Source organism: Alexandromys fortis, unplaced genomic scaffold (genome assembly GCF_014885135.2).
Source record: "Alexandromys fortis isolate MF-2015 unplaced genomic scaffold, M_Fortis_MF-2015_v1.1 scaffold_5, whole genome shotgun sequence".
NCBI lineage: Eukaryota > Metazoa > Chordata > Mammalia > Rodentia > Cricetidae > Alexandromys > Alexandromys fortis.
Window position 1 is genome coordinate 24,471,966 of NW_026067924.1, and position 18,698 is coordinate 24,490,663.

General features: G+C 41.7%; 1 protein-coding gene across 1 annotated transcript in view; it reads left to right on the forward strand.

The window, feature by feature from the left end:
* Positions 1 to 18,698, forward strand: part of Ryr2 (ryanodine receptor 2) — a 551,701-nt gene that overhangs the window by 280,954 nt on the left and 252,049 nt on the right. The window contains exons 14-16 of the mRNA XM_050142326.1: positions 1,204 to 1,325; positions 3,666 to 3,849; positions 6,444 to 6,579. Of these exons, the coding sequence (XP_049998283.1) occupies positions 1,204 to 1,325; positions 3,666 to 3,849; positions 6,444 to 6,579 (442 nt within the window). The remainder of the gene's footprint in view (positions 1 to 1,203; positions 1,326 to 3,665; positions 3,850 to 6,443; positions 6,580 to 18,698) is intronic.

Consider the following 18,698-nt stretch of genomic DNA (forward strand, 5'->3'; position numbering starts at 1 on the left):
AATACTTTTAGTTCCAGTTACATATTTTGGTTCATACAATTGATTCAGGGTGCTGAATTCCCTTGTTGTAAGTGTTGAATGAAGGAAGCCATACTTGAAGGGCCATATGCTACAGTTCTTCACATACATTGTGCAGCCAGTTGACTGGAGCCATTGAAAGCGTGAAAGGTGGTGAGTGCTGTGATAGACAGGAAGCCCTGGGGAGATTTGAAACTATTCTGGTATCTGCTTCTGTGATGTAGGTGTTGGCCACACACACACACACGTGTGTGTGTGTGTGTGTGTGTGTGTGTCTGTGTGTCTGTGTGTCTGTGTGTGTGTGATCTCTGGAAAATTCATTGAGCTGTTCACTGTAGTTATGTGCACTTATGTCTCTCAGTGCTTTGCTTTCATGGAATGTTCGAGATATATAAAACTAGCAAAGAACTAGTGTCTGTGTGTGTGTGTGTGTGTTTTCACAGTTTTGATACCTCAGAGTCAGGGGTTAGTGCTCAGTGATCAGTCCACAATACAGCTGATGATATCACACAGAGAATGAAATGGAATCCGTAGTGCTGCCTTCTCTGTTGGTTTGTAGTTTGTTAGTCTACGGATAAATCATTACATGCAGATATGAGGCAATGTTTTGCTGTTGTTTCATTCAGCTCGATGTATTACTGAACTTTCTTTAAAACAATAGCATAGCCAGTGCACTGCATGGCTGCCTTGTACAGGGACTTTGCCTGTTATTTACTCTGAGTTCAATAGCACCCCTTGCCTGGTTTTGATTCCATTTGTTATTATTGCTCGTCTTTTAAAAGTGATTTAATTTTCTTTCATTCATGAATGCATTTTATTGCGCTCAACTCCACCCTTCACTTCTCTGGCTCTTAATTCTTTCCAGGTCCTTCCCCCCCATCTCAGCTTTTTAAGGTTTATTTTTTAATTAATTTTTGTCACGGAGGAATATTTGGGATTGAGCCCAGGGTCTTCCAATGCTAGGCACCACTCAGCGTCTGCGCTCTATGCCCAGCTCCCGTTATTATTTTAGTTTGAAACAGACTCTCACTAAGTTGCCTGGCTGGGCTTGAGCCCTTTCTGTAATCCGCATGGCTCTGCCTCCTGCGCGGCTGGGGTTACAGAGCCGTGCCTCCCACAAGGCAAGAGCATGTCTCCCTCAGTCTACCTTGCTGGGAAGATGACGCTGCTTTCGTGCCCCTGCAGGCCATTATGCACCACGAAGGCCACATGGATGACGGCTTGAACTTATCCAGATCGCAGCATGAAGAGTCCCGCACGGCCCGCGTTATCCGGAGCACAGTGTTCCTCTTCAATAGATTCATAAGGTAATTTGTGTAGTGATGTTGTTTGATGCCTTCCGTTTGACTTTCTCCCTGAGTTTACAATCAGGTCATCCTAAAATACACTAGCCTCATAAATATATGCTTTGCTAGGTTTCACAGAATACAATTTAAATTGTAGCTTATGTTAGAGAACATGAATTTGTAACAGACAGCTCTCGGTCATGATGATTTTTTAATTTATCACCAAGCTTATTAAATTCTGTTATATATGACAGCTGGATATTTGAGGAATTTTGAGAAACACTAAAAATACCATGATTCTTAAAAATGAGTAAATTTTTCTCCTTAATAGTTGAAAAGATTTCTTATCCATGAAACAAATTAACCTTGTGGCCACACTGTTTTCTGGCAGCAGTATGTTAATATACAACATAGCCTGGATGGAAGGCCTTTCTCTGTTTAAGTTTGCAGACCCGAGAGAAGAATTTTTTTTTATAAATACACAAATCTATATGCATATTTATATGTGTAACTAAGCATAATGAAAACTTTAAAATGTGTATTATTTAAAATTTGCAGTCATATACACTTTAAAAATTGCTGATTATGACAATGGATATATTTTACATTTATTTTTTGAATTACACTTTTATTCATTAATATTCTTGCCAGTGTATTAACAACCTAAAATTTACATTAGAGACATTAATTTCTTGACTAATTGTATCTTTCACAATTTATTAGCCCAGAAAAATAATTCTAAATTATTTTCATAGCTACTGCCTTAATCATCATTTTTTTGCTTTCCTACATTAAAAAGACCTTTCCTATCAAAGATTATATTAAAGCTCATCTCATTATTTTCTGCTTCATTGGTTGCTCCCGTTGTCTGTGTTTACCAGTATGTTGTGTTTAGATCTAAAATGGCATGCAGGAAGGCTGAGATCAGGTGGGATCTGCCACCAAAAAGTGGAACCTCAGCTTAGGCACAGCACAGAGGGAAGGGTTGGCTAGTCTTTATAGGAGGCCTCTCCAGGCCATCAGTCTCAGGCTGTAAACATCTAAGACAAGGAGGCTGCAATTGTTAGTGTCTGCACACCATGGTCAGTCGTCCATAAATGCTCACATTCAGACTTGCCCTGAGGAGAGCTGTGCCGTCCCTCCGAGCCAGTCCCATGGGGCTGAGGCATTGGAGTCTTGGACATGGCTGTGTCCATGTCAACAATATACTTTGACTCAGGACTTTGGCCACTCAGGACTCCCTTCATGACCTGTAAGATGGCATAGTTGTCAGGGACTCTCAGGCAAATACCCAAGAATAGTTGTTGTTTTACTTTTTCTAGTGATTGAAAAGCTGAATTCAGCTATTCCAACATCACTATCACTCTATATGAATGACCATACATTTAAAATAAAGATCTGAATGTTCCAAAATGAAAAGCTGAGCTAATGGTCATTAATTTAAAATTTTTAATTTTCCAACAATTTCATATACGTGTGTCTTTTTGTTTAGTTTTAATTATTCTTTTTGTGACCCATTGAGAAAGAGTGCAGGTTTATTTATGGGAGCATGCAAAACTTACCAGTGCTACACCACTGAATACAATGGCTCCCTTTTCATGAGCAACCATTAATCACCAGGAGCTCCTCATAGAGGACACAGGCCTCTTTGAGAACCTCCTCCGTAGACTCCCCAAAGGCTCCATCCTGTGCAAATAATCTCACCTCTGAGTTCATGAGAGAGACTTTAAAAGATAGTTTTAATTTTTAAACTTAGGTGTCTGTGTGGAGTTTTGTGGATGTGAGTACGCGTGCTCACAGAGTCTAGGAGGGAGCATCAGAACCCTGGCCCTGGAGTTGCAGATGGTTGTGAGCTGCCTGCTGAGGGTGCTAGGACAGAACTCAGTAAACATTCTTAACTGCTCAAGCATCTCTCCAGCCCCCACAAATGCAAATTTTTTAAAAAACTGATAGGAGTTAAAGAGTAGCGACTAGTGTCAATGTTAGTAAAACCTAAAATAATCCTTACCAAAAGCCAAAACAACCTTACACAAGCAAATGTCAGAGCGAATGAGGGAAGACACAGTCTTCCATCTTAATGTAGTGTTATCAGTTGACTTTGTATCTGGACCATTTTTCCATTGGTCCAGCTGGGTTTGTCCTAGAGGCGTGACTCTAGATGCTGTAGTCTGGGATGCTTAGTCACTGTGTTGCACAGTTGCAATGTGAAGATAGCCGTTATGGCTGGTAGAAAGGATGCCTTGCACATTCCTTTGTGTCTTCTGTAAGAGAGCCTGTCAATGTCAAATCATCTGCCAATTGAAAAACACGGAACTGAAATTGTGGTTCACTAACCCAGAGAAGTGTTTGCTATTGATTCAGGGGCCTGGATGCTCTCAGCAAGAAAGCCAAGGCACCCACCATTGACTTGCCCATCGAGTCTGTGAGCCTGAGTTTGCAGGACCTCATCGGCTACTTCCATCCCCCTGATGAGCACTTGGAACACGAAGACAAGCAGAACAGGCTGCGAGCCCTGAAGAATAGGCAGAATCTCTTCCAGGAAGAGGTGAGATCGCACCCGTCCATTTTCTGTTGTTCTCTTGGGAAAATGACTTCGTAGTGAGGGAAATTGCCTGTCTGTTCCACATCTCTTTACATCCCAGTAGAGACTAACAAGGGCAGTTCTGTGCAGAGGAGCAGGCTTGGGAGAAAACTTCTCATTACCTTCATTTCTGTGTCCCTTCCCGGCAAGGGACACTCACTTTTACCATCAACTCTCACTGGACCGTTTTTAACACTGCAGGAGTGCGCTGCTGGGTGGGCTCCAGTAGAGGTAGTTCCGTGTTACAGCATGCTGTCTGCCCTGTAATTGTCTTAGACTTGACTTTAATGGGTTTGAGTTTGCAGCATTTTGTTGGAAGGTGCTTCTTAGTCACATTCGAAGCTCTGGGTTTCAAAACACAGCCCCAATAAGCTGAACAAATGAACACACTTTAATTCCACTGTTTTATATTGGTTCCATAAATACAGAACACACGTACACACACCTATCTCACGAGACCTTGAAAACTACGTAGCAGGCTACAGGTAACTCCTTGAAAGAGCCTCAGGTCAAAAGGGCTGTGGGCTTGAAACTGGAGCAGGAGGGAAGCTGGCCCCCAAAGAAGAGGGTGAACTCCAGTTTCCTGCCTGAACAGAGTATACCCCTAGCATTGCCTTTTACATATATTTCTCTCTCTCTCTCTCTCTCTCTCTCTCTCTCTCTCTCTCTCTCTCTCTCTCTCTCTCTCTCTCTCTCTCTCTCTCTCTCTCTNCTCTCTCTCTCTGTCTCTCTCTCTGTCTCTCTCTCTGTCTCTCTCTCTCTCTGTCTCTCTCTCTGTCTCTGTCTCTCTCTCTCTGTCTCTCTGTCTCTCTCTCTCTCTCTCTCTCTCTCTCTGTGGTGCTGGAGACAAACCCAGGTACTTTTATGTGCTGGGCAAACGAGGGAGCTGTCCCCAGTCTCTTGTGTTCCTTTTCCATGTATGATTTATTTTACTCAATGCCCACTGCTTAGAAAAACAAACAAACAAACAAAAACCCCAAACTCATGTACTATACTTTATGTCAGAGTCAAACAATCAGTTTGCTAACCTAATGTCCTGAGGTGGTTGTCAGTATGAGTACCACAGGTTTCAAGCCTTTAAGTGTTAGTTTTTAGACAATAGAGCCAGCGAGGGTCTCAGCAGGCATTTCAGTTCTAAGCGTTCCCAACATGGCAGTAATTTTTTTTCAAGAACTAACTTAGGCTGGAGATATGGTTCAGAGGTTAAGAGCATGCACTGCTGTCTCCCAGAAGCCCTAAGGTTCCTAGCGCCCATGCCAGGAGGCTTATACTGCCTGTAGCTCTAGTTCTCTGGGATAGCGTGCCCCCTGTGGCCTCTGGGAGTAATGCAGGCACGTGCACATCACACAGATATTTACATATATTTTACATATATGATTAAAAATAAAACACTTTTCCTCTTCCTTTCTCCCCGACTCTATTTCAAGAATAAAGGACCTTGCAAAAGCATAAGGAAAAAGTGTAGAGGATGTTGTTGAGTTTTCATAATCCCCAAATCCGTGCTGTACTTTTAAAGCTGTTACTTCTTCCTCATACTTTTGAAACTGCTACCAAATTTTGCAGTTGTTTCTCTGTGTAAATAAAAGAAATGATCTGTGGTCATCAAGGCACAAATCGCAGCAAGGGATATACAAGATAATAGTAAGAACAAGAGGGATTAACTGAAGGAGTTCGTATGTTCACATATGCAGGATCATTTGACCAATTGTTGAACAGCAATTATTTCGTACCTAGTGAAATTCACCTAAATATTAGGCTATGACAATTTAAAATACAAATTTAAATATTTTCAGTCAAATGTGGATAAGTCATTTTTTCTTTGTCATTTTGTCACATATGACCACCCAGAAGGAGCCCCGTGGCTGCTGCTCAAATCCTGTCCAGTGAGTGAATTTGGTCTCTCGGTGTTTTATAGCTTTTGTTTTCATGGTGCTGCCTCATTCCGCAAGCCTCAGCCCAGCAATGAAGGCTCTGGAGGCTGCGTCCTGTAAATAAATATTTCACTTGCTCTAAAATTTATTTTTGGTGGCTTTCTTTCACTTAATTAAATATGCCTTTAATTTAGTAGTTAAAATAATGATAGTTAAAAACAAGGATGAAGTCACTAATAGTAGAATACCACTCATGACCTGTTTAGCCCAACAACAGTTAAACCTTACAAGGTAAGTGTGAAGAAATCATTTTACATTTTTTTTTCACTTTTGTTTGAGAATGGAAACCGAGATTGAAATTCTTAGTTATCTGAAGAATATTTAATTTCTCATGCAGGCATGTTTCTTCTTGTCTTTTGAATAAATGATCTTAGTTTTCTTTATAATGAACTGATGATGTTAAGCTAGACTTCTCTTTAAAATCAAGTTATCCCTTTTTTCCTCTTGCCCAGAGCACAGCTAGTTTCTTTCTTTTGGGATAGAGTCTTACTCTGTAGCCCAGACTACAATTGAACTCACAGTGATCCTCCTGCATCAGCCTCCTGCGTGCTGGGATTGCACAGATGAACTGCACACTCAGCGCGGAGTTGGTTTCTGATGGTGATTTGTTTTTGCCCCCTCTCGCAGGGAATGATCAACTTGGTTCTGGAGTGCATAGACCGCCTGCACGTCTACAGCAGTGCAGCCCACTTTGCAGATGTCGCAGGGAGAGAAGCGGGGGAGTCTTGGAAATCCATTCTGAATTCTCTGTACGAGTTGCTGGGTAAGGATTATGGCTGTGTTTCTATGGAAAATAACATTACAGCAGTTGTACAGCATGCTTTCTAGTCAGGACACTTAATTTTTAATGGTATTTAGTTGGTAAAGCCAATGATGCTTTGTGGATAAATCCTTCTCGGAGTGAGGAGTGAGGAAGGCCACCATTGAAGTAGTTGTGTCTTGGTTAGGGGAGGTGGTTTTGCAGGGCTCTGATAATAACCAGTATTACTTATTTCCTTTTTGATCCTCAAGCAGTGTTACAAAGTCCCTTTCCTTTCAGCTGTTGTTTGTCAGGGGTTGTTCTAGTGTCCTCCTGTAGTGTTCATAGGATCTGGCTTGCCAGCTTCCAGATATATTTTATTTTGAGCAACGTTCGTGGTGGTTTATAACATTCCAGTACTCTGTGCAAACACAGGTCTTCTTGAGCTTTGACCTGAGCTATTTCTGTAGTCTCTTCATGTTTCTTGCCAAGAACATGGGACAGTCTGGTTTTACCCTGCTGCAAGCCAGCAAGCTGCTTTCATGGCAGTTAACATGTTACCTGCACGATATCACTCATCATAATTCCTATTGAGTGGTACCTGGGGTTGGTTTTAAAGGGAAGACTATCAGCTTCCTGGGATTTGTGTCTCATTTTGTTTAATGCCTGGTGCATAGTAGGTACCCAGTATCTATTACTATATCGATATTAATTAGATGATTGAATTTTAATGGAATAGGAAAGTATAACCAAATTAAAAATGATGAAGTATTTTTTAATGTGAAGAAGAATGGGTAGTCAAAATATTTGGAAATCCTCTAAAATATAATTAAACTTCATTAAAATTTATAGAGTCATAAAACAATTTATTCATAATTGTTCCAGTTAGAATTTTTAATATTTTCTTTGGATGAGCACTTTGATAAGCCATTAAAATTAAGCACATACAGTTTGGTGCTTTCACGGGGTTGGCGTTCGCATCCTCTGAACAAGACCAGGAATATTGAGGCTTTGTAGGAGTCTAGTTTTACTATTTACACACAACTATTATCAGGATAAAGATTTTCTGGCACCAAAATCTAGAGAGTACATTTTCTAGAGAGTACATCTCCTTGCAAATGTGGAGTTAATGGCATTGAATTTCTTAACAAAACAACAAACACCAGCCAATCAGCCAAACGAATAAATAATAAAGGCAGCAGAAAGAGACAGAGGAAATAAACTTCAGTTTGGCAGGGTTTTAACCTAGCTTGGTACCTTTCTAACACCATAGTGTATCTTCTTTACATGATATGACATGGATTGGCTGCAGGCAAACTGTATGTTTGGCCAGCCGTGTGTTATAAGGTGGAGCAAGTCGCACGTATGTCACGACAATGTGAAGCCTTGGCTTTCTCTTTGTGTCTACGACCCCATCTCATGTGTCCCTTCAGCGTGTCATGTGCTCCCCTTCCCAGGAGTAACTAACATGACCCTGGAGTGATAGGGACTTGACGGAACTCACCATTCAAGTTGCTTGCAGTCACGCACGCACTTAACCTCCCCTTGAAGGCGCAGATCCCTCAAGGGCACTCCCTATCACTGCACAGAATCTGGGGGTCTTCAATTTGATTGCTTTAGAGTCCATTGGATAGCTTTAATATACTCTACAAAATGCCGAGAATTGCACAAGAGTTGTAATTAGGTTTGTGGCTTCTTTTATTGGAACATGATGAGTGATGTGACTTTAAATTGGTGCACCTGTCCCTGTAGAGAGAGATGGCAGCAGGTGTATGGGTAAAGTGATGTAGCCATGCCTTAAATATCATTTAAATGGCAGTCTAACATAAAATATAGCAGTGTCTTCATCATACCTGGAGAACCAGCTTTCTCTCTCTCTCTCTCTCTCTCTCTCTCTCTCTCTCTCTCTCTCTCTCTCTCTCTCGCTCTCGCTCTCGCTCTCGCTCTCGCTCTCGCTCTTGCTCTCTCGCTCTCTCTCTCCCCCCCTCCCCCTGCCTGCTGTGTGGCCAGCTTCCCACAGTCTGCTTTTCCTTTAGGACTGGAGCTAGCTCTTGCCAGGTCATGTTACAAGCTTGTAGTGTGCTTCCACTTTGGTGTTGGGGAGGCAAAGGAAATTCTGTCTTAAGAGCCCACTCCTTCCTCCAACCATCGGAAACCCACGCCTGCCATCTCACAGCCCCAAATCATAGCCATCCCAGAACTAGGAACTCTGGCAAAGGGCTGGGTGGATGAGTACTAACCAAGCTTTAAACCTAAGTTAAGCCCTTGAACTTCGTGGCTCTTAGCTAGAGGGTAGACGTTACAGGGGACACTTGTCTGTCCATCATGGATCCAAGGGCCTCTTAACTAGAGGGCAAACCTTACAGAGGAAGCTTCCCTGTCCATCATGGATGCTAGCTCCTGTGCTTCATCCATGTAAATGGTTGGATGAACCAAGGATTTAAGCAGAGTGCTTTTTATCTGCTGCCCCACACTGTGCATTGGGCAGAGTCACATTCAATCAATGTTATTTTAACTTATTTAATAAACACCTTGCAGAGATAGTCATTGATTTTTTTGTGGTGGAGTGGATATAGCCATTAATTCACTTTATTCAAAAACAACGGGCCTCCTACTCCCTTTTCATTGGGCGTTTTCATTGAGAAATGGAAGTCTAAACTCATCTGTAGCCAACAGCCTCTGAGAAAATATCTTTTCCACTCCCCATACCCTAGCTTCTGCCTCTGATGTGACTTTCGATACAAATGTAGCTCAATGTTCTGATTGGAAAAGTGGAAAAAGTAGAGGTGCCTGCTTCTAGTGTTATTCTGCCGATTTTATGAGTTAACACGCCAGGCAGATAACAAGTAACACTTTGTTCTTTTAAAAAAAATTGTTTTTGTTTTTTTCCAGACAGGTTTTCTCTGTGTAGCTTTGGAGCCTGTCCTGAAACTAGCTCTTATAGACCAGGCTGGCCTTGAACTCACAGAGATTCACCTGCCTCTTCCTCCCAAGTCCTGAGATTAAAGGTGTGTGCCACCACTGCCCAGCTGACATCTATTGTTTTGAATGCTGTCTGTAGAGTTGCTGGGCAGCTGGTATTTGATTTTGGTGTCTCCATACTTAGCCTAGGATGGTACTTTCTTTCTTGCCTCCTCTCTAATCCCCAGCATCTTTTTCCTTCTGGTTATTTTCTGTATCATCCTTTGCCCTTGTCAACCTAGTGTTACTTTTGTCTTCACCTTCTGCTGTATTTCACTCATGCCCTAGGGAAGAAACTCTTATGTCCGTCTCCTGGATACGACAAGGGAAGTTCTAGATTAACTCTAGAAGATGATGTGGCATGATTATTCTTAGAATGTACTGATCTTTGGTTTTCACATCTAGCAAGTACTATTCCCTTTCTAGTACTTTCTCCAATCAAGTTGTGATGGGAAGGAAGGAAACAAAGTTTCTTTACACTTCCTGCTGCACTAAAAGTCGGGAATTCTGCTCTCACTCCGGATATAGTGTCTCCACTTCCTGCATCTGCACTGGCAGCATCCCACGCCCAGCTGATTCTTTTTTTTTTTTTTAAATTTATTTATTTATTTAGTATGTATACAACATTCTGCCTTCATGTATACACACATGCCAAAAGAGGGCACCAGATCTTATTACAGATGGTTGTGAGCCAACATGTGGTTGCTGGGAATTGAACTCAGGACCTCTGGAAGAGCAGCCAGTGCTCTTAACCATTGAGCCATCTCTCCAGCCCCGCCCAGCTGATTCTTAGCAAATACAGCCATCCCTCATATTCATAGGTGTGGCATCCACACTTTCAAGTGGCTGTGGATTGAAAATAATAGAAAATACTGTGCTGGAACTAAACATGGATGGATTTCTTTTCTTGTCATTATTCTGTGAACCATACAAGTTAACAACCATTCACTTTGTCTGATGTGAATGACCCAGAGATGATGTAGAGTGTGTGGCAGGAGGCACACAGGTTGTATGCAGAGTGACATCATGCTGTGTGAGGATGTTGAATGTCTGGGGATGTTGGGACGTGTGGCACTGACTCACCAGTGGTACCCGGGGTGACTGAGCTGGAGATCTCCAGGGTGTTGAGATGCTGTCAAGTTTCTGTCTGTTTTCTCTCACTCTGGTCCTCATGTCTTCCTATGTTAATCTCAGACCTTGGGTAGCCCATTCTGACTTCATCAAGGATTTTCATTGACTCTAACACTGGTCTCTACGTTTCCTAAAACGAGGCATCCCATGTCTGACTTTCCTCCTCCTCTCCAAACCCACTCTTTGTAGTTGCTCTAAATTTCCTCTTTCTAGTACTTTCTTCAATGAAGAATTATACTTCTACAGTGTCTATCATTAATTAATATCTGTAAGATTTGAATATTTTTAAATGTCTATACATGCTTCCTTAATTATTTATAGCTCATTTGATTAAGAAAGAATTTGATGGTGCTATTACTTAATATTGACATAATTAGAATTTCCTAAAATTTACATCTTGCCAGTGTAATAGCTGTATGGTACTAAGCACACAGAATAGTTTTAGCCTCATGAATATATTTTACTTTTAAATTTAATTTTCAGGATGAATAGATGGTTCATTGGATAAGCAAATGTACTTTTCTTGCAGAAGACTGTAGTTGGGTTCCCTGTGCCCACATCAGGCAGCTCACAGCTGCCTGTAACTCTAGCTCCAGGAATCTGACACACCTTCTTATGGGCTCTGTTGTTCCTGTCCTCAGTGAATTCCCCAAAACACACATACAAATAAATAAAATTAAAAAATAAACTTGGTTTTCAAAGCAGCAAAATATGAAGATTTTCCCTAGTGTGTTCATGTTTCTTGGCTTTGGCCTTTCCATGCTGCAGTTCTTGACCAAGTCTTTTTGTTAAGCTACGTCTGCACCTATTTGCCCAGATTGTTTTGGCTATATATTTATTTAAATGTCTCACCTCAGGAATGGTTCCTTTTCCCTTCTGCCTGCTTCCTTAAGCACCTCAGCTTCTTGCCTGGTCTCTGGATAAGACATCCTTGTACAACAGAGACCTCCAGGTTGGGGGAACATAGACTTAGTGTCTGGTATGTTTCCATGCCAATAGAATCTCTCCTGCAGTCTGAGTTGCTGGAACAAGATGAATAAAGTAGATAAATGGCTTATATACAACAAATGACAGCCTCTCATTCTTCTGGAGGCAGAAGTCTAGGTTCAAGCCATCAGCACACTCTGTGTCTGCAGAGGGCTGGTGAGAGGCAATCTAAAGAGATGTCTTCTGACCATATTCTACAGAGGTGTGAGCACCTCTCTAGGGTCTCTGTGAATACACTAACCTTCCACTCTGATGACCTCATTCCAACCCAATGACGCCATCTCTTAGTGTCATTCGTAAGGATTGGGATAGCAGCGTGTGAGTGTTTGAATCCAATATTCGGATCATTATCCAGGTTTCATGAATGGATTAACTATTTGTTAAATACCTGCTTTGGGAAATACTCTTACCCAGGCATTGAGGGACAGTGGTGGCCAAAATACAGCATCTGTGCAAGCTTTCAAGGAGCTTAGAGAGGAATGGAAAAGACAGTAACACACATCCCAATGCCAGCAAGGATGTGTGCAGCTGCTGACTGGGCTGCCTTCACCATCTCATGACAGTTTTATTAGATAATGGCAATATGTGACTAACCAAAGACCAATAAGTGGGATCACATAAAAGAGTTGGCATGATAGATAGTATCATTGTAAAATAATAAAGCCATGGGACTTGGAGAAATATGCTAAAGTTTCCATGAATGTAAAATCCTAATTAGTTCCTCTAAAATGTGGAGTTTTATATACCCAAAAGAAAAATAAAAAATATCTAAAAAAATAAGCAGATAGAAGTAAAAGCTAATATAATAACAAATGAAATAATAAAATATTTTTACCATGGCAAATAAATGCAAATTAAAATAATAAGAATGTTATGTTTTGACTAGGTTGACACAGAAAATAATTTTGCTCATGTACCTCATTAGAGAAAACGTTGACTAATGTGTTCTGGGTTGGAGCATGAATGATGGAATTTTAATAGGATGACCAATCCTGGTCTGACTACATCTACAATTTTAGATGTGCTCCTTTGCCCTCAAATACCCTGCTGTAAGAAGTGTGTTCTATACTTACATTTGTGTAAATGTGAAAAGAGCATCCACTGTTCAATTACTTGTAAATACCATAAAATTGAAAGCAATCTTTTTATCAACAGGGGATTGGCTACAGAGCTTGTGGTATACTTAAGTGTAGTACTGTGGAATCATTGAAAATTGAGATAAATCTATCATTTGGAAACCTGTGTGAAGCAAGCAAATTGTTTCTCTATTTCTGTTTGGAAGCCTGTGGTATGACGTTAACTGTGAAGGAACAAAAAGGCTTACTTACATCTTGATTATGATCCCAATTGTAGGGTTGGAGAGATGCCTCAGTAGGTAAGAGAATGTGCTGCTGTTGCAGGGGACCCACGTTCATCTTCCAGCACCCACACTGGGTGGCTGCCAATTCCTCTAACTCCAGCTCTAGGGGATCCAATGCCTCCTTCTGACCTCTAAAGTGACCCCTTCCCTTCCCTTCCCTTCCCTTCCCTTCCCTTCCCTTCCCTTCCCTTCCCTTCCCTCCCCTCCCCTCCCCTCCCCTCCCCTCCCTTCCCCCCACCACATATAAACAATTAAAAATCAAATCTTATTTTAAAAAGGATTCCAACTGCATAAAATCATAGCTGTATAGAGGAGACAGTTTGTGTCCAGTAGACATTCTGTAAGAGTCTGAGGAAAACTGTGCAGGGCTCCCTCTTAGCAGCGGAATTTTGATTTCTAGCTTCTGTTTCTACTTCTGTGTCACATTTATTCTTAATCGTTTGTAATGAACAAATTTTGTGATTGAAAAAAGTGTTAGCACATGCAACTTAAATTGATATGCAGTGGTAAAAGAAAAAAAGCTATATATTGGTTCCGGTTTAAATTTTTAAAAATCCTAGATCATACACACACACACACACACACACACACACACATATATATAATATAAATATATATATAACATATATCAGTGAAAATGAGAGTCCTTCCTCATATACAAGATAGTTTAATGAATTGGAGGTGTTCTAAGTACACAGAATAATGGGAAATTTTAAGTTTACAAGATTCCTTTGATTTATTTTCATTTTTAAAATTTATTTTATTTTTTACCTTTCTATTTATTATGTTTTTTAAATTTTATTTTACATACTGGCCACAGTTTTCCCTCCCTGCTCTCCTTTCAAGTTCCTCCCCCAAGCCTCCTCTATTCCCACCACCCAATTCATTCTCTCTCTATTTCTGTTCAGGAAAGGGCAGGTCTCTCCTGGATATCAATAAAATATGGCACATCAAGTTTCAGTAAGACTAAGCACCTCCCCATGTATTAAGGCTGAGAAAGGTGACCCAGTATGAGGAGCCAAGACAGAAAGAGAGTCAGAGACAGTCACTTCTTCCATTGTTAGGAGTCCCACAAGAAGTACAAGTTACACAACTGTAACATATATGCAGAGGGCTTAGGTCAGTCCCATGCAGGCTTCCTGGTTGTAGTTCAGGCTCTGTGAGTCCTTATAAGCCCAGGTTAGTTGATTTGGTGGGATATCTTGTAGTGTCCTTGACTTCTCTGGCTCCTACAATCCTTCCTCTCTTTCTTCAGCAGGATTCCCTGAACTCGGCCTAATGTTTGGCTGTGGGTATCTGCATCTGTTTCCATCAGTTGCTGGATGATGCTTCTTTGATGACAATTGAACTAGGCACCAGTCTATGTGTATAGAAGAATGTTGCTAGGCATTGTTACATTGATATGTTTTTTCCCTTCAGTTGTGTTTGATTCTATCCTGGGTCTCTGGGTCATCCAGCTTATGGGTCTTGGTGCTCCAGGCATTGTAAGAGGTAGCTTTACTCTCCTGGTATGGGTGTTAGGCTGGAGCTGTTTTCATTCTTACTATTCTAGCGATCACTGATTTAATGACCAGGAAAAGATTTAAGAAGTGCATACATAGATTACATTTTGTCTTTCGGAGACTGTAAGCCCATGTGAGTTTATACTCCAGCTTAGAAGTTCAGTTCTGCCAGTCATTATATAGTTCTGTAATAGATTTCCATGTCACATTCCCATGTAGCTCATTTTCCTTAGCTCTCAAAAGGTTTACTTTAAATACCAACTTTAAATTTATGACTCTCCCTCCCTGATTCTTCCAAAGATTCAAGGATTCAAGGGCATATGGGTAACATGCTTGTATAGCCTGTCTAAGGACTTGAATCCTGCACAATGTACTCTCTCTCTCTCTCTCTCTCTCTCTCTCTCTCTCTCTCTCTCTCTCTCTCTCTCTCATAAAACAAGCACAAAATAAAAACAAACCCCAAATAGCTGGACTTCAGATTCTCTGCTCGAGCTATGGAGGAAATGAACTGCTTCCTGCTGTTGCTGCCCAAGTTCTTTGGGGGTGCTTGTCATATGGAGAGCAAACACAGAAGACAGAGTGATAATCTATAACAATTTGGTCCTTGACATAGACTTAGTGAGTCCGGGTCTTGGGTAGAGATTGATAAAGGTGGATTTATGAGCTGCTGTCAGGAAGACATCAGGATGTCACAGACACCTGTACTTGGAATTGGAGGAGCATCGCTGTGGCCCTCTTTCATATATCTTTCCTGACGTCCACCTAATTAATCTGTGGGATGCAGACAAGCCAGGATGGCTTTCTAAAGATGTCTGAGAAATGGCCCTCTGGCAAACTATGAATTCTCATTTTCTGAGGATTCGAAGCAGAAAACAAACAGAGCAGGCTACTGCTCTTTCTTGTTTAGCTAAAGTGACCAGTCTCTGAATCCTTGAAGAGTTGGGGAAGTGGAGGCTTAGGTCCCAGTGCAGTATTATAAGTGGGGCTTTTGGGATTGAACTATGGGGGCTCTGAACTAATCAGTGTATTAATCAAATGGAGCCTTAATTTGACTGTCTGCTAGGAACAGGTTTCCTAGAGGAGGAGACCCAATAGAATGAGTGTATCTTGAAAGGAGGGTTTTGGATTGACTCACACAATACAGGCTGAGTAGTTCAACAATGGCTTCCTCACACTTGAGAGTCTGAGAGATCCCTAGAGAGCGGCTGGTCTTCAATGTTTGTTGGATGCCAGAAGATTCTTGCTTCTGATAACAGGAAGGGATCCAACAGCATAGAACTCTGCATTTATCTGGGCTGCCACTGGACAGTGCTGCCAACACTTGGGTTGATTCTTCTTACTTCAGATCACCTCATCAAGACAGTACCTCACAGGTGTCCCCAGCAGCTTGCCTTGTAGTTAATTCCAGATCCAGCTAAGCTGACAAGATTAACTACCACAAAGGCATCACTTAAGGTAGGAGAAGGAATGAGGTGAGGTCCTTGGAGAAAGGTGGGCCAATGAGGATTGGTTCTCAGCTGGCATACCTTGTCCTTAGTCCCTCCTTCTTTCTATCTGCTTCCTGTCTTCGACCATGAGAGCAGTTTTCCTGGGGCCCCTTTGCTACTGTGTTTATATCTTGTCACAGGCTCAAAAATAGTGGATGCTGTCGATTGAAACTAATGACACAGAATTACTCTTAACTCCTTTCAAATGGTTTTCTCTGCCATTTTGTCACCGTGATGGGTATTGACTGTCACAGAAGGATACAGCAGCTAGAGACTTCAGTGTCTCCATAACATTTTCTAGTATTGCTGGGAGGCAAATATTTCTGGATGCTGGAACACCGGGGAAGGCTACAAGTGATGAAAACCAATTGTCTGGCCTTCCCAAGTGTTAGCACAGGAGCTACCCCAAACTTATCTACAGAGATACTTCCTGTTTTGTTCCCCATGGTCCTGGCAAGGCATTGTGTTTCAAATCAAGACATGCTATTTTTTCTGTTTTACTATATTGTCATAGTCTCTTCTCCTTGAAACAGCAATGACTCTCACAGACATAGTTTAATAGGACTTTGTTTTATCGCCAACATTGATATCTTTCTGAATATGGTTATATACTTGTAGGGTTCTAATCTTTAAAAATATTTACTTATTTGTTTATTTGTGTATGTGTGTGTACACATGCATTTGCATGCTAAAGTCTGCAAGCAGAACTTTGGGGCCAATTTGTAAAAGTGCCTTCACCGGCTGAGCCATCTTACTGGCATGAAGACATTAACTCTTAACACTTTTAAAACACTGAGAAATTGCGCAAGAAGATCACAAAGAGTAGTGTGTGCCCATAGTTCCAGGACACCACCGCCTGTGTGTGGGCTCGGCTCTGTGTTCATGAGCCCGAGCATGACCTGGATGCCATCTTTCGAAGCAGCTTTTTCCCCAGACAGCTGCTCCTGATCTGTTCTGGGTGCTGAGGAGAGGGGGACTGCACTATTGTTAGTACTTGGTTTTGTGGCTGTGCACTCCATGCAGGATGTCAAGATTGACATCCTCGGGGGCCTAGCAGTAGCTAAGAACCGCTTTCTCTTGCAGGCAGATTAGAACTTCACAGAAGAGCCAGTCTTAGCACTGTTCCTGTGCTAAGGCAGTAACTACCCTCATCTGAGTGGCTCTTTGCTAGCCCTCACTTGGCTTTGTGCACGTAGTGACCCACGCCCAACCTCTTTTCCTTAAAGCCACCGTGCTGGTTCCATGTCCCCACTGAATAGACACAGAGCAGCCCCTCTGTGGCACTTCCTTCCTATGGTCAATAGAGAACACCTGATTCTGTGGGTGCTTCTTTTACTCCAGTGTCTTTGGGCAGGAATCACCCAACTGCAGTTGCCAGGGTCCCTCATCCTCAGGGACAATGTCCTGATTTCTCTAATACCCTCTTAAATTCTTTACCTCCAGTGTTTAGTGGACTTTAAGTGTCTTCTTAGTAATCTAAATGTTCTCAAACCTTTTAGCCATCTTAAGAAGGGGAGACATAGGCATGCCACAGTATACATGTGGAGGTCAGGAGACAGCTTGTAGGCCTTGGTCCATACCTTCCACCATATATAGGTCTTGATGATCAAATTTGGGTTGGCAGGCTTTGGGGAAAGAACCTGTCCCCAGACCAGTCACGGCCTGTACTCCCTTTATTGTGTTCCTGAGGCTCCCAAGTCTCCCTTCAGAGAGAGAGAAAACTTATGTCCTTCGTGGTTTTCTATTTTACTGTCTGAGCAGGAACTAACTTTATTCGTTGACTTCCTTTGAAAGGAGATGTGAAGGGCATCTTTAAGTGTGGCTTGCGCAGTCTAACTGCAGGCTTTTCATCCTCCTGTTCTTAAGCAGTAGGTTGCATGCAAGAGCCTCAGACTCCAGTCCTTTATCTGCTTCCTAGTGTGGCAAGACAGTGGATAATGACTGTCCCTCTGGGGATATCTTTCTGCCTTTAAATATCATGCTGTTCAAAAATCTCACCCACACCTTCGAGCACTTACACTGTTTCTCAATAGTCTTACAGGTCTAAGCATAGCACTTCTGTTAAAAAAAATTACTAGACTCGCTGTCACAGAACTGAATCTGCTGAGTTTTTAATGTGAAAATTCAATTTTTTTTTAATTTGAGTCTATAAACCGGGTGGAAATAATTGTCATTTCAGAATTTCATGTGAAAAGGGGCCTTAAAGAACTTGAGAATTCTAAGTCTAGGAAAAAAGTTACCATAGGTTTCTCTAAACTGTTCCTGTCTTTTCTACAATTGGGGACCTCTAAATGAAGAGCGGTAGATAGACCTGAGTGACTTACGACTTTATTAGTTGCTGGTCTGCCCTCCTTTCACCTGCTTCGTTTAGTTACATCCCCCAGCACACTTGTTAGAATCCTAGCTGCTAGCTGCATGTCCTTTCAGTTTGTCTCAGGCAATCTGATATGTTCTTAACTTCTTTGGAGCATAGGTATGAAAATTGGGCTCTGGAGAGATCAAATAGTTCAGTCTGGTGGCTAATTAAAAGCAACGCATGTTAGAATCCAAGTGGGGAAACTTCCAGGGCCCTGGCTTCTGCTCCTCTTCATTATCACCTCCCTGTGTGAATTCGTTACTTTCCGGAATTGTTTGCCTTCTAATGAGAAGAGGAGTTTTCAGTCCCTTCCCAAAGATGCCAAGACATTTTCAAAAGCATCCAGTTTTGTGTGTGTA